The sequence below is a fragment of the Anomaloglossus baeobatrachus genome, chromosome 1 (genome assembly GCF_048569485.1).
Source record: "Anomaloglossus baeobatrachus isolate aAnoBae1 chromosome 1, aAnoBae1.hap1, whole genome shotgun sequence".
Lineage (NCBI taxonomy): Eukaryota > Metazoa > Chordata > Amphibia > Anura > Aromobatidae > Anomaloglossus > Anomaloglossus baeobatrachus.
In genome coordinates this window covers 854908138-854931866 of record NC_134353.1, presented here as the reverse complement: position 1 = coordinate 854931866, position 23729 = coordinate 854908138, and the positions used below count along the sequence as shown (strand labels likewise).

The 23729-nt window shown below is 45.3% G+C and overlaps 1 protein-coding gene across 2 annotated transcripts in view; it reads right to left on the bottom strand.

The window, feature by feature from the left end:
* Positions 1 to 23729, bottom strand: part of IQGAP2 (IQ motif containing GTPase activating protein 2) — a 502441-nt gene that overhangs the window by 257536 nt on the left and 221176 nt on the right. For both annotated transcript variants that reach the window (XM_075325516.1, XM_075325525.1), the window contains exons 3-4: positions 8004 to 8160; positions 2370 to 2447 (exon numbers count right to left, since the gene is read on the bottom strand). In XM_075325516.1, coding sequence (XP_075181631.1) covers positions 2370 to 2447; positions 8004 to 8160 — 235 coding nt within the window. The remainder of the gene's footprint in view (positions 1 to 2369; positions 2448 to 8003; positions 8161 to 23729) is intronic.

The following is a 23729-nucleotide window of genomic DNA, read 5'->3' as shown; positions in this document are numbered from 1 at the left end:
TAACATCCCACCACGACAAACAACCTGCGTCCTGCAGCAGCAACGATATTTGGGATTAGAATGACGTGTCAACGATCAACGATTAGGTGAGTAATTTTGATCGTTAACGGTCGTTCGTGCGTTTCACACTCAACGACATCGCTAACGAGGCCGGATGTGCGTCACAAATTACATGACCCCAACGACATCTCGTTACCAATGTCATTGCGTGTAAAGCCCGCTTTACTCTCTTGAATAAAGACAGAAACTACTTCCATACTTTTACCATGGAGCACTGCCTACACAAACCTGTACTCAGCTGGTCTCTAACTCCTTAAAGGGAATCTGTCACCGGGCTTTTGCCACCTAATCTGAGAGCTGCATAATATAGAGACAGAGACCCCGATTCCAATCAGGAAGTGATGATACAAACAGTTTTCAGATGTAGCAGTGCTCATTAAACTAACATGCCCACACCACAGCTCTTTGTGTACGCAGTCTACTGACAGTGAGCAGTTCATCAGAGAAGGGAACGAAGTCAGATAACTGATCACGTGCCATGTTGTCCGAGCAGTGATAATCTCCTGGTGATAAAATCTTCACTGTATGGGGAAAAAAAAAAAAAAAAAAAGCACACAGCCTAATAAGTGACACATAGCTGAAACCTGTTTCTCTGCCCCATCTCTTGTTGTCTACAGATTACATAGCAAAAATCTGCCTACAGATTCCCTTAAATACAAAAAGAAATCAACATTTCATATGTACGCCAATATATTAAAAAAAAAAAAAAAAAAAAAAAATCAGCTCTGAATACAAAAAACAAGCGCTCTAACTGCTCCATCTCCAAAAAGATGTTTAAAAAAAAAAAAAAAGTTATGAGTCTGAAACTGACACAAATTAACAAAATTTCTAAATTATTTTTTCACTACAATAATAATAATAATAATATAATAATAATAATTACACACACATATATACACATACATACATACATACATACATACATATATATATACACACACACACACACACACACACACACACACACACACACACACACACACACACACACAAGTACAGACCAAAAGTTTGGACACACCTTCTAATCTCTAGAACAACTGAGAAGAGGAGACTTTGTGCAGCAGTCCTTCATGGTAAAACAGCTGCTAGGAAACCACTGCTAAGGACAGGCAACAAGCAGAAGAGACTTGTTTGGACTAAAGAACACAAGGAATGGACATTAGACCAGTGGAAATCTGTGCTTTGGTCTGATGAGTCCAAATTTGAGATCTTTGGCTCCAACCACCGTGTCTTTGCAGAAAAGGTGAACGGATGGACTCTACATGCCTGGTTCTCTCCGTGAAGCATGGAGAAGGAGGTGTGATGGTGTGGGGGTGCTTTGCTGGTGACACTGTTGGGGATTTATTCAAAATTGAAGGCATACTGAACCAGCATGCCTACCACAGCATCTTGCAGCGGCATGCTATTCCATCCGGTTTGCGTTTAGTTGGACCATCATTTATTTTTCAACAGGACAATGACCCCAAACGCACCTCCAGGCTGTGTAAGGGCTATTTGACTAAGAAGGAGAGTGATTGGGTGCTATGCCAGATGACCTGGCCTCCACAGTCACCAGACTGAACCCAATTGAGATGGTTTGGGGTGAGCTGGACCGCAGAGTGAAGGCAAAAGGGCTAACAAGTGCTAAGCATCTCTGGGAACTCCTTCAAGACTGTTGGAAAACCATTTCCGGTGACTACCTCTTGAAGCTCATCAAGAGAATGCCAAGAGTGTGCAAAGCAGTAATCAAAGCAAAAGGTGGCTACTTGAAGAACCTAGAATATAAGACATATTTTCAGTTGTTTCACACTACTTTAAATTTAAGTATTTCATTCCACATGTATTAATTCATAGTTTTGATGCCTTCAATGTGAATCTACAATTTTCAGAGTCATGAAAATAAAGAAAACTCTTTGAATGAGAAGGTGTGTCCAAACTTTTGGTCTGTATATTATGTATAGACCTGAAGAATCACAATCACAGAATCACAATCAGATCATTTTATAGCATATAATTATCACTGTAAAAACACAACCCAAAAACACAATGGTGAATTGTGGGGGGGGTTACAATTTCACTGTACTTGAAATTTATTTCGTAGTTTTCTAGTACAGTGAATAGTAAATTGAATGTAATTTACAACTACAACTAATATGGAAAAAACAAGCCTTCATATGACTGGGTGAACGAAAAATTAACAAAAAGGGTATGGCTCTTAACTCAAAAGAGGGAAAAATGAAAGCTCAAAAATGGAAAACTCCTCGGTCCTTAAGAAGATCAAGTGCTATCTCCACATTCTTTACAAATGGAAATAGATTATGTTCTCTTACCTTTGGAAGTCCAATGGATTCCATAGCGCGTAACCACTGTACAGTATTATCTGTGTGCCGAAAGTGTAAACCAGAGCGCTGAAAACACCAAAAACAGCATATAATCAGTATTTAAGAATAGTTGCTACTAGAATACAAAGATATTGTAGATTTTAATTAACACAGCAAACATTTTAAATATTAAAGTTAGTATCAGTAGATAAGCGAATAGGAAAATACCCCAAGTACTGTAGTGATATTACGATTTCCAGGGTCAGACTGGTTGATTCTGTGGTAGGTTCAGGATCAGATTGTACAGGGCGCCAAAAATCCAGCACTAGGCAATAATGTACAGAGGCATGTAAAAGTTTGGGCACCCTTATCAAAGCTTGTTAACACCATTTGTAGCCAGCCAACAGTCTTTCAATTCTTATTTCAGGGACTTTCATCCAGTCTTCCTTGGGAAAGTCTTCTGGTTCTTTGAGATTCCTTGTTCGTCTTGCATGCACTGCTCTTTTGAGGTCTAGCCACATATTTTCCATGTTGTTCAGATCAGGGACTGTGAGAGCCATTGTAAAACCTGCAGCTTGCGACTTTTGGTGTGGTCTATTGTGGATTTTGACTTGTGTTTAGGATTATCCATTTGTAGAAATCATCCTCTTATCAACTTCAGCTTTTTTACAGATGGTGTTATGTTTGTATCAAGAAGTAATGACATTTTATTGAATCCATTATTCTCTCTACCCATAAAATATTCCCTGTTCCATTGGCAGCAACACAACCACAAAGCATGATTGATCCACCTCCATGCTTAATGGTTGGCAAAATGTTTTCCTTAAATTATGTGCCCTCTTTTCCTCCACACATACCTTTAATCATTGTGGCCAAAATGTATCAGGCTTTTGACGTGGAATTTTATGGTGAGGGCGCAGGAGAGGTTTTCTTCTGATGACTCTTTGATGAAGGCTATATTTGTGCAGGTGTCTCTGAACAGTAGAACAATATACCACAACTCAGGAGTCTACTAATTCTTTCTGAAGGTCTTTTGTAGTCAAGAAGGGTTATGATATGTTTCTCTAGCAATCCTATAAGCAGCTTTCACAGAAATGTTGCTTGATCTTCCAGACCTTATCTTGACCTCTATTGTTCCTGATAACTGCCATTTCTTAATTATATTTCGAACTGAGGAAACTGCAACTTGAAAACACTTTGCTATGTTTTATAGCTTTCTCCTGCTTTGTGGGCCTCCATGATATTTATTTTCAGAGTGCTAGGCAGCAGCTTAGAAGAAAACATGGCTGCTGTTTTGTGGCACAAGATTAGAGGAGGCTTGGTTTTTTATAGCTGTGTAATCTGCATCACCCGAGCTTTCCTAACAAGGATAGTGGATAAGCCATAACCCTAACAAGCTAATTCAGGTCTGAAACTTTGGTCAAAGTTATCTACGCACATAAATCTCCAAGGGTGTCCAAACTTTTGCGTTAGCCCATTTTTCTTTGTAATTTTTAAAATGTAAATTATGAAAATTATTTTTTGTTGCCAAAAATACAAAAGGAAATGTGTCATCTTTAACTTTATGCCTTTTAGAGAGAATTTCATCTTTAACTTGCTTAACTATTCACAATAACAGTGAGAGTAATTTTCACCAGGGGTGCCCAAACTTTTACATGCCAATGCATGGAGTATATCACTTGCTACTGGATCAATTTCTGATGAGAGGATTCACAAAAAAAAAAATTGCATTCCTTTACATTAAAACTGCAACAAAATAAAGGAAAAGTTGTGGAATCATGGCAATGACAAGGTCGATAAACATATTAATGATATGCAAATGATGAAAAAAAAATAATGAAAAAATAATGAAAATTAAAAAAAAAAAAAAAAAAATCTGTCAGCAGGTTTTGCTACTTTATCTGAGACCAGCATATTAATGGAAGAGAGACCCCAATTCCAGGGATGTATCACTTAGATTACTGGTTGCAGCAATGGTGACACAGATGTTTTAGATGCAAAAGAGCTCAGAAAGCCAACCCCACCCACACCCCTGATTAGCAGCTTTCTATATACATTGTATATAGACAGCTAATCACTGTTGTGGGAGGGGCTGGACCAGGATTCATGTGGACTCCTAGTTTGGCAGTAATAATCTCCTGCTGATAAAGCAATCATTGTATTGAAGAAACAGCATACATCCTAATAAGTAACACATCCCTATAATCAGTATGTCAGTCCCTACCTCATGCTACTCTCAGATTACATAGCAAAAACCAGATGACAGATTCCCTTTAATTTATTCAGTACTCGGTTTGAGCACCACATGCAGAAATACTGCCATAAAAGAAGACAAACAGAGCTTTCTGGTTTGGAACCACTGAGCTTGACCAAGAAAAAGGCTACAATATACTGCTCACCTCTCGCAGTCGTGTTGTATGAACCCCACCATATACCCATAAAGGGTTCTGCTGCCAATACCCAAGGTCCAGACACCCGTCAGGGTAAAAGTAGTAGGAAGACAAAAAAAAAGCCTGTAAAAACTGTAGAAGCGCTTGTGAGTGCTGCACTTAACGCAAACTGTTGGATTTGCAGCACTCACTAATGCCTCCTGATTATTTTTCTGTTGGCCTCTACTGGCCCTCCTGGCACTTTTTTTTTTTGTCTCCCCACTTGCAGAAATGCATGCACTTTGGCTTCTGTCAATGAGTTTATTAATGGTTGTCTGAGGAATGTCCTGCCATGCTGAGTGCACTTAGGCAAATCATCAAGATCCGCTGCTGGCAGCTGCCTTCGCAATTGCTGACCAATGATGCCCCAGATGTGCTCAATAGTAGACAGGTCTGGAGATGCTGCAGGCCATGGTGGCACATTTAGGCCACACAGGCTGCTCCCAGTAACAAGGACATGCGGTCTAGCATTGTGGTATTGATAAATGGCTGCTGGGAGAACTGGCGTACCACCGGCTCCACATCCAAATCAATGTAACTCCAAGCAGTTAGCGTACCTGGATAGGAGGTGTCCGCCTACCATATATCATACCGCCCTACACTATAATCCCGGGAGTAGAACCGGTGTAACATTCCTTCATGGAGGCTGCTCCATGGCGTTGCCCATGCGTAATTATGCGTTTTTGATAGTTTTGTTCCCCTTTTTTCATCATTTACATGTCTATCGATTTATTATTATTATTATTATAGCGCCATTTATTCCATGGCGCTTTACAAGTGAAAGAAGGTATACGTACAACAATCATTAACAGTACAAAACAGACTGGTATAGGAGGAGAGAGGACCCTGCCCGCGAGGGCTCACAGTCTACAGGGAATGGGTGATTTCTATAACTCCACAACTTTTCTTTGTGTTGCAATTTCAATGTTGAGGAATAAATTCATGATATTTTGCACGGCAAGAGACATGAATATTAGTTTTTAGTAGTAGGACCGAGAAACAGCAGACACTGGGTTTACAAGGAAACTGCAGCTGCCGGATAGTATTATTGAGATTTAGGGCACATTAGGTAACATCCAGTAATATGGCAGGGAACTAGGTCAGCTACTCCTGGCACAGACTCCCCTCTGGGACAAAAACAGTTACAAAATGTCAATTTTTGGAGAGGAGCTCGGTGCTGGCTCAGGTACAAAAAGCCAATCTGTATTCACTCTGAAGTAGTTGTCCAGACAAGGCTTCAGGGGGACGGAGCTGACAGTTCTGCAGCGTTATTTACCGGCACACGCGAGATCCTCCATCTACACATCATCACAATCTCACAGTCGGATCACTATGCTTCAAAGAAACATATTCAGATATAAACAAAGAATTATCCAGCAGAACTGCAGATGCTTCCAAAGACAAACCGCACAGGCACCGAGCACCAACCATGACACCTTCTTATAGCGGTCATTGTAGGTACATGAGGTTCACCATAATTAATGCAAAAAGGAGAAGAAAATGGAGTTAAAGGGAATGTGTCAGTAGGTTTTGCTACCTAAACTGAGAGCAGCATAACGTAGGGACAGAGATCCTGATTCCAGCAATGTGTCACTTACTGAGCTGCTTAGTGTAGTTTTGATAAAATCACTGTTTAAGAAACAGTAGATCATCATTACAGAACTACTTGGCGTGCTGCAGGTAGTCCATCATATTCATTAGCTCTGTATAACTGCTAGATCTGCAGCAGAAAAAACGACAGCAAACAGCTCAGTAAATGACACATCGCTGGAATCAGGGTCTCGGTCTCTACATTATGCTGCTCTCAGATGGGGGAGCAAAAACTTGCTGACAAATTCTCTTTAAGGCACTAAAAGTTGTAATTTTGTTTAAACAATTAAAAGATGCAAAAATACAAGATAAAAGAAACAATGGCAGTACAGACAAAAGTGCACCAAAAAAAGGGCACAGTAAAAAATGCAGACAAACCCATGTAAATCCTGCCTAATACCAGAACAAATAGCTGACACACTGGTCACATACATATCCATGTACTCTGCGTGCTGTTATATAAGTAAAGAAAGCAGCGTTTCACGTGTTTGGTATTCCCGCTTGCTCAAGGAGATCATTGCCCCGAAAAAGCGGCAATACCAAACACTCAAAACTCGCGTCGGGGTTTCTGTGGGGCAGTCCTGACCTTTTATACTCATACAGGGATTATTCACGACCAATCAGTGCAGTCTTTACTTATATATCCATGTACTCTGTGTGCTGTTATATAAGACTAATGTGTCAGCCACTTTTCTGGCATTAGGCCTGCTTTACATGAGTTTATCTGTCAAATCCCTGATACATATGTATTTTCAGCCTGGCTCGAATGTTTGAGATTCAACATAAAGGATCCTTCTATCCCCAGAAACTAACTAACTATCTTCGGAGATCCAGGTGCTGCCCATACACAATAGACTGTCAGTGAATGTGAAAGATAAAAGGCAGGTTTGGACAAATTTAGTCTACTGTGTCTGGGGTCTTTAAAAGGGGCATTCTAGCCTAAAAAAATCCTCAGCTATTTTTTGGACATGTGATAATTGTTAGATTGATATTGGTCATATCACTTGGGCCCAGGGGCAGACATACCATTGGTGCAACCTGTACGGCCGCACAGGGGCCCAAAAGGGTAAGAAAGCCCATTTACCCATTTCTATCTCCAAAGCAGGTGCAATTTTTTTCAGTTTTATGAGCTTTGAGCTGTAAAAGGGTCCATATATTCTTCTTGAACAGGACCATTTTCTCTCTGTGTCTGCCTGTGCTCGGACCCCAGAGAGTTGTGCCCTTTGTTTTACTCTGCTTTTTTGGTGGAGATGACCATAGCCACAGATACATTTGCCTTTTCAAGTCTGACACAGAGAATGAAAAGTGAGCGCAGAACAGCACCCAGATCTTTGGGTATGGTCAGCGTCAGACGTCTATGCAAGGTAGGGTGATGTCCAAACTAGAAAACGAGGTCACCAGCAGTGGTGTACCGCACCACCTCGAAGTGTGCACCTCCTCCGCACCAAACACTCAATGTGTGCACGTGGCCTACAAAAAGGGATTGAGTTTTTTAATACGTTGGTTAGTAGTCGGAGTTGTCAGGATTTGGAAATCCATTTTTTGATACACATTTTTATTTCGCTTCATACTGTAGGGTTACTACACACCTGCAAAACAGTACAATAAAGGCCGATGTACAAACCTGAAACCTTGTCTGTTCCACATCATAAATCTTCTTTTCAGATATCAATTTCGGAGCAAAAAATCTGCCTAACTTTGCCAAATAAACCCCATTCCTTAAGCCTTCTTCCAGTTCTGTAGTTGGCGGCAATTCTTCAACAAGACAAGCTTCCATCCACCTGCAAAAAAGTAACACAAAATGTTTTGGCACATGGAACAAATCCATTGTAAAGTTTACTTTTACTTTTCTTTTTTGTTAAGACATTCGCTCATCAATCCCAATCCAGCTGCAACATATACAACCCGGTTGTTTGGGCGCATGTGTCAAAGAGAATTACCATACTCTACATATGTATCCAATATAGATTTTGTGGGAGCCAAAACCTTACAGGTGAAATACAGTGCATGGATCTTATAAATGTGAACAAGATACGAAGATATTGCAGACCGTAGCAGTTTATGAGCGATAGCTTCTCCATGTTCGGGTCAGTAGAGCTTCTAGGCCCAAACATAGCACACAATTCGGGTCTTTTCATTTGCAGCAGAGAGATCAGCCAGTTACCACTTATTTGGTAGAATATTGATTTTCCCTATGTTTATAAATTGATGTTCAGTCACATAGCTATGTTTGAAAATTACTCTCTGGTCCTCCCACCTCCCGATTTGACGAACAGAAACCTGGTCAAATTATTCTGCACACAGTGCCAAATTTTGACCTCATCCCCTACCCACACCCCAATCCCCACCCATTTGCCATTTCTTTCTACCCTGGCAGGAGGAGCTGTCAGAGGGGTTGTGGCAGTGAGGGACAGTCAGCAGATGCCTGAGAATGCAGGGTGTAGACCTAAATCTGGGAATGTCCGTTATCTCCAGGACGGTTGGGACTAGAGAGGAGCAGATCGATTTACAGGACTCCAGTCTAGCATCCAGGGCAGTGGTAGCCGGCGCATGGACGAGAGGTGAAAAATCTTTTATCTTCCTTCTGCCTCCCCCTGCGTGGCTTTTGATTAGTCAACACTGGTGCATCATCATCTGTGCGTCCTGCTCATCTCTAGTTGGGACCTATGGATTTTTTTTATTCATTCAAAAAATTGTTTAAAAGAACTGAGAGTCCTCAGTGGTTGATACCTTTTGGCTAACTGAAAAGATGGTAATAATAGCAAGCTTTCGCGACTACTCAGGTCTCTTCTTCAGGCTCAGTATACGACAATCTTAAGAGTCACATATTTATTTACAACAGGACATAGAATGGAGCAGTAAATAAGACAAGTTATGTGACGCAGAACTATCAGTACGGGAATGGGACAAACCCTTGTGGCCATAAATATTGCAGCAGTTCATAGATAAGGAGAGTGAAAGTTTTATTGACCTCTGAGGTCTGGTCTAGAGTTGTGATGCCCCCAGATGCTCTGAGGAGCACATTTCTTAATTTGTTCCTTCATTCATTGTCTAAGCAGCCAGAACTTTTTCATCTTGATGTAAACTTCACTAGATGAGATCTTGCTTTTTTTTTTTGTATCTGTAAGGTCGTGTTCACATGTTGCATAAACACTGTATTTTTTGTTTTCTACAGGTGTCCACACGAAAGTACATAATAACTATCTTCTCTGGTTATCGCATTTTTCCTGCATGTTTAATGCCTCCCCCCCCCCTATTTTGGTGCAGATGTGAAGCCACAGTTTTGTAGTACAGAAAAGCTTTGAATCTGCACTTAAGTAACTTTTTTTTTTACATTTTTTTTTTTTAGACTCCACCTAGAAGCCTCTAGAGAAAAAATAAAGCATCAAAATTGCACAGTTCAGCAGCGTATTTAGATGTACAGTGGGTGAGGATAATAAAACAAAATTTTTTTTTTAATTGTTTGTCATTATTTTTATAGAAATAAAATCTGACTTTTCCTCTAGAATACAGGTACATAGAGATACATCTGTATATAGCACTGTATTTCTATGTACCTGTTTAATCTGTTTCTTGGTTCCCTGTCCGAACTACAGGTCAAGATTACCACATCCTCCTGTCTCTCAGTATGGGGAGTGGTTCATTGTTAATCTATACAGGTGCAGAGAGATGCCATCTCCATCCACTGAGGAGGAGGAGCTACAGAGATAGTACGGAGAGGTGAGAGGAAGTCAGGACAAAAATCCCTGACTGCAGGCCTCAAAAAGGGACAGTCCCACTGAATCCTGGACAGTTGGGAGCTATGTTTCCTCGTAGGTGCAGACAGTTTGATAGGTATGAACCATCCGACAGACTCTTGAAATAAAATGTGTGCATTGGTATGAGGTTAGTGCTGAAAAGAGACATATGCATATTTTTTTTCTATGTGGTTTTAAGTTTTTAAACTGCTAATGCTCTAATAAGAATAAAAATAAGCAGGTTTGCAATTTACTTGCTTTTTCTGTCTTATCTGCTGTTTCATGCAATTTGAGCTTTTATAGTGTACAGCTGGTCTCCATGGAGCTTGCCTCCAGACTCTGGCTGAGAGTGTGCAGTAGTTATATTGAACGAGAGGAGTTAACATCCAATCAGCTCTTTCCAGTGCAATGACCAGCCTTGCAAGTTTCAGAGCAGGTCTACTAATCAGAGATCTCCCTCTCGCTGTCTGGAGCTGTGCGCTTGTTCAAATGTCCTGTTAGGTCTAAATATAATAAAAGTGTAGACTCCAGAACAAACCCCTAATAGCAGAATGTGTTATAGCAGAACATGTGCTGAGATTTATAGGTCTGCTAATATTGCAGTTCTACTATTCACCCAAAATGTCACTCAAGGAAGGAGAGGCCACCCAGAAACCAGGAAGTAAGGACACTGCATTGCTCTGAGGAGCTCAGGAGACAACTTGAGAATACCCCTGTAATGAAATTTCTTCCTCCTAAATATTGTACCATCAAAAATGAGTGGTATTATTGAAAAGTGGAAGTGTTTAGGAACCACAGCAATTCAGCTATGAAGTGGAGGCCACATGAATTTAAAGAGCAGGGTCGTCAAGCGCTGAAGAGAATAATGCATAAATGTCACCAATGCTCTGCTTTGTAACTGTGAAGTTGAAAACCTCTTCTGGCATTAATATTAACACAAAAACTGTGTACCGGGAGCTTCATAACATGAGTTTCTATGGTTGAGCTACTATATGTACATCAACAAACACAATGCCCAGTGTACAATGGAGTAATAGAAAGCATTCACCACTGGGCTTGGCTTTGAGGTAAGGATGCATCTCCTGTGGATTGACGGGAGTGCCGGATCACACTTCTCTCTCTGGCATCTGATGGACGAGACTAGGTTGGTAAATGCCAGGAGACTGTTACCTGCCTGACTGCATTATGCCAGCTGTAAAGTTGGGTGGAGGAAGGGTAATGCTATCCAGTTGTTTTTCAGGGGTGGGCCTGGGCCACTTCTTGCCAGTGAAAAAAATATATATTAATGCTTCCACATACAAAACATTATTTACAATTTTATCTGTCATATCTGTGGGAACAGTTTGGGGAATACCCTTTTCTGTCCCCCGTGACCGTGCAACGTCCATAAAGAATTGGTCTGCAGAGTTTGTTGAGGAAGAACTTGACCGGCCGCACAGAGCTCTGAACTCAACCCTACCGGACACTTTTGGGATGAACTAAAATGTAGACTGAGTCCGACTCTCATCCAATATCAAAGTTTGACCTCATAAATGCTCTTTTGTATGAATGGGCTAAAAATTGGACAGACATGAGAAAAAAAGTAGAAAGTCTTCCCAGAAGAGCACAAGCTGTTATAGCTGCGAAAAGAAGAACGACCCCGTATAATCTACGCACCATCTGGAGATGATTCCAGAGAAGCTTCTCTTTGAATGGTAATATATTGTGTATACAGTAAATCGTATATGTTTTAGTATATATTTTTTTCCTGATTGTGGCCTTGCTAACTTTGTTCTTCATGTGAAAAATACTAGAATCCCATAATGTAAATTAAAAATGAGAATAAAGCCTAACAATAAATTATAAAAAGGACAATACTACCTTAAATGACATTGTTTTATTAGTTGTTTTGTTTAATTTCTTTACCAGATTTCTCATTTCCCTTGGATATCGAATATTTTACAAGACATATCACATGCAAAGAGGATGTGCTGATTAACCAAGTGTGCACTGTCATTTATTTTATAGCTATGAAGTGGACGAGGAAAATTGTATAAAAAATGTAAAATCGGATTCTTAGCAAAATGTTATTAGCTTAGGTATAAGCTTTAGGCCAATCGATTGTTCTCTAAGGGCCCTGAATACATTTTTCTGATGAACCTCTGTCCTGTTTTCCGGTTTAAGGGCTCGCTCACACCACCCTATAACACAGATGTGCTAGCCAATGTTTTATGGGATAGCCTTCAGACCAATGTTATTCTATGGGGTTGTGCCAAACAGCGATTTTTTTTTTTCTCATGTGAATTCGGCATGAGAAAAAAAAAGTGTAAAGTGGCAGCGCAAATCGTATGGTGCGTACCCATTCAAGTCTATAGGGTAGCGGAAATCATCTGTCCTCGGATGTCATCAGAGTGCAGTCAGATTTCCATGGACTCATAGAATGGAGAAGATGGAGATATTTTGTTCTCCATCTTCTTCTCACCTGTGCTACGATTCTCTCACACAATAGAATGGGATCACACTAAAGTGACTCAGACCCATGATTGATCAGTGTCATTGACATAATCGATTTGATTCTTGCAGAGAGAATATACGCTTGTGACCCCAGTGTAAGGCTATGTGCGCACGTTGCGTACTGGCCCTGCAGAAATTTCTGCAGCGATTTGAGCAGCACACGTGCACTTCAAATTGCTGCAGAAAGAGAAAAAAAAAAGCCGATTCCATGCGCTCTGAGTGCAGCCCCTCCCATAGACCGAGCGGGGGCTGCAGGCAGAGCGCAGGAAAGAAGCTCTAAGACGCCACATGCACACGTCTCCTGCATAATCTTCATAGATTGTGCTGGGGACGCAGGGTGCATGCAGTTACGCTGTGGTGCAGATCGCAGCGTAACTGCATGCAAATACGCAACATGCACACATAGCCTAAAAGGTTAAACTCGCTCCATAGTCCCATAGACATGAACAAAAATTTCTGGGACAAATCTGCCATGTGTGAATACTAACTGTGTTGAAGCTCAGCAGTTTCATGCTTGTTAATCTTTGAAGAACCATTGGAAAAAAAAACCTGTGGCTTCCATGGGAGCGCGCCTGACCACCAGCAGCATTACATGTTCTCAGCAAGACAATCAGAGGTGTCACCATTAACTTTTTACAAATTACTTATTATTCATACTTTGTAGATTATTGCAGCAAGCTAACAAAATCCTCAACATCACCACCACTAGGGGGCCACATGTAGCATGAACAACTGCAGAAAGGCGATGATTTTTTTTTTTTTTCTTTCTAAAGCTGGGCATCTGGCTCCACTTCTGTCAGGGTATATTAAGGGAAAGTGAAATCAGGGCACATCTATAGGCTCTGACATGAATTATCGATCGGCACTAAGTGTTCGCCCAGGCTGAGATCAGTATCTTCTGTATAAGTGAAAGTTTTTCCTTCAGGTTCCAATACACGATTATCGCATTAAAACTACATCCGGAAACATAAGTGTTGTTTTCCAAGGTAAATTGTAGATCAGAAGTAATATAACAGTATTACGTGATGATGAAAAAACAGACAAGACACTTAGAACCGAGATTACGCATCAGTCTCTGCTCCTCGTGCACCGGCCATGTGATCGGAGGCTGCAGGAGAGTGCTTGGCGTCTGTTAGACCACAATCCCCAAGGGCCATTTGTTAAAACGTTGTACAAAGAAAACAGGTGCTGTCTGTACAACCAGAATGATGTCTGACGTTTTGTGATCACGACTACTAATATGGATTAGTGTTCTACAGACGTAACTATACTGGCAAATGCTGTCGTGAGACAAAAACCAATATAATCCAAAGACCCGTCATAAAAGGAAACAATAATCTCTACTAGTGGAAGAGTGGCATATCCGAGGCATTTTACGTTACACATACACTCCAGTCTACAGAAATAGAGGCATTTTTCAGGACTCCATAGGGAATCTGTTAGCAACTTTACTACTACCTCCAATCATTAAGGGGTTGTCCAGGACTTTTAAAATGATGGTCAATCCTTAGGATAAGTCATCAACATCTGATCGTTGGGGGTGCGACATTCAGGTCCACCAGTGGGTTCCGATGCCGGACAGATGCACTGAGTTGCAGAGCTGCACAGCACAGTTCAGTCAACTGCATGGTGGTGGCCTACTGTATTCACCCCTTATTAATTTGAATATGGGGAAGGTGTGTAGTACTTGTCCACAGCTACAATATCGCTGATGGAGCTATGAAACTCAGCACACCCGGCTGCTGTCGGCATTGGGAACCGCTGATCATCAGGGGTGCTGGGTATCCCACCCCCACCGATCAGATGTAGATGACCTATCCTACACTCCCACCAATCAGATGTTGATGACCTATCCTAAGGGGTACTTGGCACACTTCGACATCGCAGCTGCGATGCCGGTGGGGTCAAATCGAAAGTGACGCACATCCGGCGTCGCAGTTGATATCGTAGTGTGTAAAGCGTTTTTGATACGATTAACGAGCGCAAAAGCGTCATAATCGTATCATCGGTGTAGTGTCCGACATTTTCATAATTGCGCGGCTGCGACGGTACGATGTTGTTCCTCTTTCCCCTGCGGCAGCTCACATCGCTGTGCATGAAGCCGCAGGAGCGAGGAACATCAGCTTACCTGCATCACCGCGGCTCACGCCGGCTATGCGGAAGGGCAGAGGCGGGCGGGATGTTTACATCCCGCTCATCTCCACCCCTCCACTTCTATTGGCCGCCAGCCGTGTGACGTTGCTGTGACGCCGCACGACCCGCCCCTTAGGAAGGAGGCGGGTCGCCGGCCAGAGCGACGTCACACGGCAGGTGAGTGCATGTGAAGCTGCCGTAGCGATAACGTTTGCTACGGCTGCAATCACAAGATATCGCTGCTGCGACGGGGGCAGGGACTATCGCGCTCGGCATCGGCTTGCGATGTCATAGTGTGCAAAGTACCCCTAACAATAGGCCATCAATGTTAAAGACCCGGACGATTCCTTTAATGTGATTATGTTGCCCTTTAAAAGTCAAGCCAGCCTTTTAACACCAGAAGTCCCAGAGAGGGGTCATTTAACATTTCTACCATTGGAACCCTATGGAGCTCGAAATTCCTGGGACTTCTAGTGTTAAGACCCCAAAAGTGTTACTCCACAGAGAGAAATTGTGATTTGTGCTGTGTCTGGAAGTGCATTGTGCATGATGATGAACTTACAGTTCTCAACCTCATACTGTCTTTCCTACCTATCAGCATCTTCCCCTGACTGATTGATTGACAGGACAGTAGCTGCATATCAGAGAAAATGACACGTCAATCAGCCAGGAGTGGTTGCTGCTTGGAAGGAAACACAGGGTGAGGCTGAGGAGCTGTAAGTGCATTGCTGCGTCCAATACATCTCCAGACACAACTTGAAAGGGAGATTTCTTACAGCTGAAGCAGTGCATTATTGAATGGCTTATCTTTTAAAGGACTATACAATATTAATGGTTTTGGGGGGAGGGTAAGGGTAAAGTTTCTCGTATGTTCCCTTTAACAAGACTGTGATAAAACCAGTCATCAATACCAGAGTAGTGAGGAGTGGAGAGGGAAAATTGCCAGCAATCCAATGAATCAGCTGATTGTACTGCCATGATGCCCCAGCGCCATACATTGTGCAGTGGAAGTGCATGGATCCCCAAGCTCTCTTACAAAATAGTGAATAGCTCAGAGCCATCAGCTCCATTTACTGCCACTACACAGTACATGGAGCTGACTAAGGAACTTCAAACTTGCCGCAGAGTGCAGCTGATCATAGGGGGTATGTGGCGCCCCTGAGGCTTCCGTCGCCACAGAGACATTGCACCTCAGCCAGAGGTGTGATGTCCCATCCTGGGTAAGGAAAGGGGTACATGCCAGTTCACAGGTAAAACTGCACTACACCCATTGCTAGGCACACACTGGGACCAGGGACAGTGGCAGCAACCCTCCCATGCTGCATGCTGGGAGGGGTCGTAAGACCCATCCCTGCTCCCATAGGTTGGTAGCTTAGCAACTGGGGAGGTGGGAGGAGCCACCCGAGAGCAGATAGAGACAGGAAGGTCAAGAGAGAAGTTTCAGTTTACCTCAGAGAGTGAGAGAGTGAGGAGGCAGCATGTAGCTGTGAAAGAAAAAGGAGCTCTGAGTTCAGAGTGTCCGCAACAGAGAAAGAAAGCAACAGAGAGAGAAAGCTCTAGTCAGGCAGGAGCTAAAGAAAGAAGAAAGTGACGCTTCCTGGTGAAGACCCTGGGACTCAGAGGGTCCAGGTGACACCAAGTAGGGAAAGAAAGGATTCCAGGGCCACAGATAGCTTTTGAGCTGGTGGCCTGTTTCACAAGAACATCGGTGGAGGGATCAAGCTGCATTCAGGGGACGGTCCCTAGTCACTGGAGGAGGAGAAGTCAACTCCAAAGGTTAACAACAGCGGTCCAGGGAAGCTGCACGCTCCCCGGACCCCAGCCCACAGCAGAACCTCTAGAAAAGGGGCAAGTAACCGACAGGCAAGCTCCCAGCCCGGAGGCTGCAGTGGAGGCCGAGCCAGGTTCATCCAACAAGGGCAAGGCTAGTGAAGTCAGCTGAGAAAGGAACACAGAGAGGTGCACTGGCATTTACCCCCAGATCTACCCGGGATCGGCGGAGGTCCCTGACAGGGGATTCAAGCACACCAGTGGGCAACCGGACAGCTGCCGTGTCAAATAACAAACTGTGAGTAAACATCTTGAAACTGCAGTCCCTGGTGTTGCCTCTGTTATTTCATCTGCATAGACTTCTGTGACGCCCTGGGCAAGCCAGGGGTCACAGGTAATGACACCACCACACCCTACACCCCGGTTAGGTACACCTTAGCTAAACCTAAAATCCTTGTTGCCTTCCCCAGGGGCTGATGTCCACACCAGGGGGTGGAGCCAGGCGGTTGGTCTCCACCCACCAAGGAGTTCACAGTCCTGGAGGAGGGAGAACACAGGCAGTTGAGAGTTGAGTGAAGGAAGAGAAAGTGAGAGGAGCTGAGCAGTAGTGCAGTGAGAGTAGTGAAAGAGGAAAGTGACAGTTTGAAAGCCTGAAGTTAGCCCGGGTGTGTGCCCCAGACTGAGACAGCAAGGTTAGCAGACGGCAGTGACCGTCTGCAGTGGAGGCTGATCGGAGTTGCCGTAAGGACCGCGGACGGGTGGTGGCCCGGCAGTACCGGACCGGTACACAAGGAAAAGCCAACACCATTGGCGGGGGCCTTTCGGATCCCGGCAAGGCTTGGAGTCGCCGTGAATTTGCCAAATCCGTCAGTGAAGGGGACCTCCGGGTCTCTCAACAACTAAGTCCCGATTGAAGGCAACAGTCCAACCGTATGCGAGAGACACCGCCATCGCCAAGGCACCAGTTTCTCAGGGCCAGCGCCTGCGGGCAAAGAGGGGCTCCTCCGGCCCATATCCAAGTCGGGGAGCGGGTAACCGGTGGGAATCCATCGCTACCAACCAGGGCCGGATTAAGGTTGGTGGGGGCCCCTGGGCAGAAAATCTGGTGGGGGCCCCATAACGTTAACATTTTTAGCCATAACAGTAGAGCGCGAACTGTAGCATTTAGATAGAAATCCAATGAACATTTATCCTGTTCTGCCACATTCAGATTTACAGTACTACAATACAGACACAGTCCAGGATCACTCACAGCCGTCACTTATACACGGAAAGTAGAGTTAAGGCTGCTTTACACATTTCGATCTCGTATGCGATCACACATGCCCCCATCATATGTGCGGAACAGGCAATTTGTTGCCCGTGTCGCACAAACGATTACCCCCATCACACGTACCTTCCAAACGACCTCGCTGTGGGCAGCGAACATCCACTTCCTGGAGTGGGAGGGACATTCGGCGTCACAGCAACGTCACACAGCGGCCGGCCAATAGAAGCGGAGGGGCGGAGATGAGCGGGACATAAACATCCCGCCCACCTCCTTCCTTCCGCATTGCCGGCAGTACGCAGGTAAGCTGCAGTTCATTGTTCCCGGGGTATCACACGGAGCGATGTGTGCTGCCTCAAGAACGATGAACAACCAGACGTTCAATTTTTAGAAAATGAACGACGTGTCAGCGATCAACGTTTTAACGCACAATCAGGGTCGCACGTAGCTGTCACACACTACAATATCACTAACGATGCCGGATGTGCGTCACTTACGACGTGACACATTGTTAGATATATTGTAGCGTGTAAAGCTTTACTCACATTTTTTACTGATCCCAATGTTAAGGCAGCCAGGGCCGGCTCCAGGTTTTTGTGGCCTCCGGGTGAAAGAGTCTCAGTGGACCCCATCCACACACAGACACGCACACACACATACAGGCATACATATACATATTTGAAGACAAATTCAGAAAAATACATATAAACAGACAAATATATGCACAGTCATATACACTGACATATATGCAGACACAGACGCATTAGGGGTCGTGCGCACGTTGTGTAATTCCATGCATTTACACTGCGTATAGCACTGCAGTGTAAATGCATGCGTTCTGCGTCCCCTATACAAGCTATGTAGATTGTGCATGATACGCGCGCACGTAGCTTTTATGAACGCAGTGATTTGGGTGCTAAAATGTTGACCCAAATCTGTGCGTTCATAAAATGAGCATGTCAATTATTCCGTGCGTTCTGGATGCAGCTCCCGCTCTGTCTATGGTGAGGGCAGCAGCCATAGCGCATGAAATCGGATTTTCTGTACAGAAAAACTGCATCCATTATGCAGTGTTTCTGCAGCGATTTGACGCGCACATGTGTTGTCAAATCGCTGCAGAATATTCAGCAGTTACGTGTGCATGAGCCTTTACAGGTATTAATATGGGGAAGTCGCCAGCAGCCTCACTCACCTCTCCCGCTTGTTTCCGTCCAGCTCCTTCAGGACATGTGGCTGTGTTTCACGATGGCTGTCACTAACACACATGACTGCACACTGACAGCACTGCTGTATATACATCACAGGAGGGGCTGGGGGCTACGATATATACATTACAGGAGGGGCAGGGGGCATAGATGTTACTGGAGTGGCAAACAGCTCTGGTGGTGTACTCATTACTGGGATGGGTGACATAGCGCTCTGGGGGACCCATATAGTTCTGGGGGGGGCCGCACAGATTGCTCTAATTCATATATATACACACACAGTACTGCTTCTTACACACACAGCTCTGACACACACACACTACAATGCACCCTCTACACACACACACAATGCACCCCACATCACCTCCTACACACACACAATGCACCCCACATCACCACACACTACAATGCAGCCCCCCACACACACACACTGCACCCCACATCACCTCCTACACACACACACACACACACACACACACACACAATGCACCCCACATCACCTCACACACACACACACACACACACACACAATGCACCCCACATCACCACACACACACACACAATGCACCCCACATCATCTCACACACACACACACACACAATGCACCCCACATCACCACACACACACACACACACACACAATGCACCCCACATCATCTCACACACACACACACACACACAATGCACCCCACATCACCTCACACACACACACACACACAATGCACCCCACATCACCTCACAAACACACACACAATGCACCCCACATCACCTCACACACACACACAGAGAATACAATGCACCCCCCATTACACCTCCTCCCACATACAATACAATGCACCCCCCATTAACCCTCCCCCACACACAATACAATGCACCCCCCCATTAACCCTCCCCCACACACAATACAATGCACCCCTCATTACCCTTCCCCACACAGAATACAATGCACCCTCCATTACCCTTCCCCACACACACGATACAATGCACCCTCCATTACCCCTCCCCCCACACACAATACAACCCTCATCACCCCCTACACACACAAATTACACTGCCCCATCACTACACACTCCTCCCCCCTTCCTCGGAATACAGTACTCCTCCTCTGCCTGTCACAGAGCTGTGTTCCTTCACAAATGTTCCCCGTTGTGTCCTCAGCCCCTCCTCACTCATCCCCATTAATTACACCTGTCTCTTCAGCTCCTTCATGGAGCGCTCGCTTCCTCTTGTCTCCTGTGTGGCGCCTGCAGCACTGTGATGACGTCAGCAAGGTGCTGATCTCATCACGTTGCTGCACGTCGGGGGCGGGGCCGGGTCCCGGCGCGCTGCTCAAATGTATTTACGTCTGAAAGATGCAAATACATTTGAATAGGAACGGAAAGAGGAAGCTGCGGTAATCGGCTCTGCTGCGCTCCTCTGCAGTGTACATGCCGAGCACAGCACACAGCAGAGCCGACAGAGCACAGCGCGCTGCCTCCTGCTAGTGTGCCTGGCATGCACACAGTGTAGAGGAGCGCAGCAGGGACAGCAGATACAGCGGCGCACTACACCGTGCCCCTGCTTCTAGGGAGGGGGAGGGAGGGGAGGGGAGGGGGGGCAGCTGCCCGCCCCTCGCTGGGTACGGCCGCAGCACATAGCAGGGAGCATTAGCACACCTGACCCCGGAAGTACAAGCGGCCGCTGGTACTTCCGGTGTCAATCAGCGTCCTGTGCCCGCAGTTTGTTTTTGCGTCTTAAAGACGCAGATACAAATAAATAGCGGTGCTTCAACACCCCGCGCCTCCCCCCCGAAAACACAGCTGATTTATTAGACTGTCTTTACGGAGGGGGAGAGGGTGTGAAGAAAAAAAAATGCTGACAGGTGACAAGTATGGTGGGGGCCCCCTTAAAAGCTCTTTTGGTGGGGGCCCCTGGGCTGGAGCCCCGTCTGCCCCGCCTATAATCCGGCCCTGCTACCAACAGTAAACTTAGGTGCAGGAAAAGTGACAGTCACCGTTAACTACCGGGGAAAAGCAACAGTAGCCGTCCGTGGGAACCGTCTTTCCAGCCGTGTGTTTTACCGAGAACTGTGTCACCGTCTCAGGCTGAGTGAGTACCACCGTGCCGTGAGGCACAGCGCTGCCCCCGCGACCCTGCACCTCACCAGGCCCCGCACCTGGCCTGCCATCCCTCATCCTCCACCTCATCACTGGGCCCCGGGACAACCACCCCCTACCCACGGAGGGGAGAACTAACAACTTTGCTGCTCCCTGTCACCGCTCCCGGGATCCCCATACAGAGCAGCGGTGGGGTTACCAAAAATCATCACAACCGTGGGTGGCGTCACGGACAATAAATCCCCAAAACCAAACCCCTTTTCACTCACGGGCGAGGAGCGCCGCTCGAGTCCCTGGGATCCGGCCCATCGCTCGAGCCACTGAGCAGCAGAGGCCGCAGCAGCGGCAGCCGGACCCGAGCAGTGGGAGAGCTCAGCGTCCCCTCCTCCGCCCGCGACACTTCCATCACACCATAGACTCTCACGAGCACCAACTGTTGCCCCGGGGTACCGCTCCACCTGTGGGGAGCAGGACCATCCAAGCTGCCATTCCATCAGCCCCGGAGGCCCCATACAGCAGTGGCGGCTTAATAGCCGCAAACCACAGGTGGTGTCACGACAACCATAAACTTTATTCACCCCCAAGTCACCAGCCATATTTAATTGACACCCACCAGGGCCACGGAGCCGGGCCCCGCCACCACTGACGACCCCCGGACTAGTCCGGCCCGGCACCGGGTGTCCCATAGCCCTGGGGTGGGTGAAGTCAACTTCAGGGAGTCAGAAGATGATCACAATCATCATGATGATCATAATGATCATCATCAACCCAAAAATGATGATGGCCTCTCTATAAAAAAGTCCACTGAAGAAGTGATAGCCGGTCTGTGTCTGTTTTGTGGTGTGAGCTACTACATGATAAATATTCCAGTGTATTAGAGCATTAAAGGATTTTTTTGGATCTTAAAGTTTGATTATGTTGATGATGATGATGGTTAAAATACTTTAAGATCTAAAAAAAAAATCCTGTAATGCTCTAATACACTGAAATATCTATCATGTACTCACATCCCAAGACAGACCAGCCATCACTTCTTCAATGGACGTTTACTGCAGCCTCAGTATAGGCACAATGCCGGGACGTTTAGATGGGGCTGTTTTTGTTATGCTGCTCAATCCCATTCTAATTCCTTAAAATGATAACGTCTGAGGAGCAAGACCTCACACGCCATACAAGCAGCTCTCATAATGGCCAGTACTGAAACCACAAAATACTCATTATGATGCACCTTTGTATTTTACCAAACCACAGAAAACACAACCATAGATTCAATGTAAAAGGATTCTGTACGGCACAAATGAAGTGAGACCATGTCCATCACATATAAAACGTTCTGCTCCAAAATCAAAACAACAAAACCAGGCAGCAGATAGGAATACAAAGTGACGACTGACGCTTGTTTACTTCAGGAACTTTTCTAAAAGCATGAACTATTTTGTAAGACTCTTCTGAAATTAGACAGATGGGAAAACAAACTGAAAGGTGTCGATAATAGCATCCCGCCCTCCTCTCCATATGGAGTAGCAATGAGAGGTGTTTGCATGTTCTAGGTGGTTACAGAATTAAAGCAGTACTGTAATCCAGGTTGTAGAAGTGTAGGAGGTGGTCGCGTTAACCCCCACCCCTATAGTATTATGCTGTCCCCCTGTACAGCAAAGAACAAGTTTTATACTAATTTGTTTGCCAATGTAGTATGTAGTTATGAAGCTATGGTGAACTGAGGGCTACTGCAGGTTGTAGGCTTATCCAAAGAGATCTTCAGGTTCCTTCTGAAGGTTTCCACAGTAGGTGAGAATCTGATGTGTTTAGGGTAGATTATTCCAGAGTATGTGGGAGGCACAGGAGAAATCTTGATAGTGGGAAGAGGAGATAAGAGAGGAGCAAAGAAGGAGATCTTGTGAGGATCGGAGGTTGCTTGCAGCTAAGTACCAGAAAACCAGGTCACAGATGAATTGATGAGATAGTGACTCGCCCACCCCAGGGCTATGGGACACCCATTGCCGGGCCGGACTAGTCCGGTGGTAGTCAGTGGTGGCTGGGCCCGGCTCCGTGGCCCTGGTGGGTGTCAGTATAATATGTGGCTGATGACTTTAAATTTGTGTTCGTGACGCCACCTGTGGTATGCGGCTATTAAGCCGCCGCTGCTGTGTAAGGCCTCCGGGGTGATGAAGTGGCAGCAATGGTGGTACTGCTCCCCACAGGTGGAGCGGTGCCCCGGGACACAGTTGGTGCTTGTGGAAGTCTATGGTGTTGTGTGACTAGCACGGTGCAGGGCCGACAAGCAATGAAAGAAACAGGCACAAACAGTAGTCTCTTTACCTTCTCCTCTTTTACTCGGCAGAAGTTTAGTCCAGGGAGACCGTCACAGATGGTAAAGATGGTCCGGCCGGCCTGGAAGTGCCTGGGGTGATCTTTGGCCAGTTGAGTATGAGGCCTACTCCTTAATCTTTCTTTGCTGTTTAGGACACTGCACTTTGGGTTAGCAATTGCCCTCTTGCTGCTGGGACTGGTGGTTCGTCCCTTTTTCTATGGGGTAGACTGCGCAGGCCCTCTCTGGTGCTTCTCTGCTGGAGTCCACACCAGGCCCTTGGGATGCAGCTGTACCCTCAGTTTGCTTCTGGGCCAGGGGGCTTGCAGCTCTCCTGCCCTC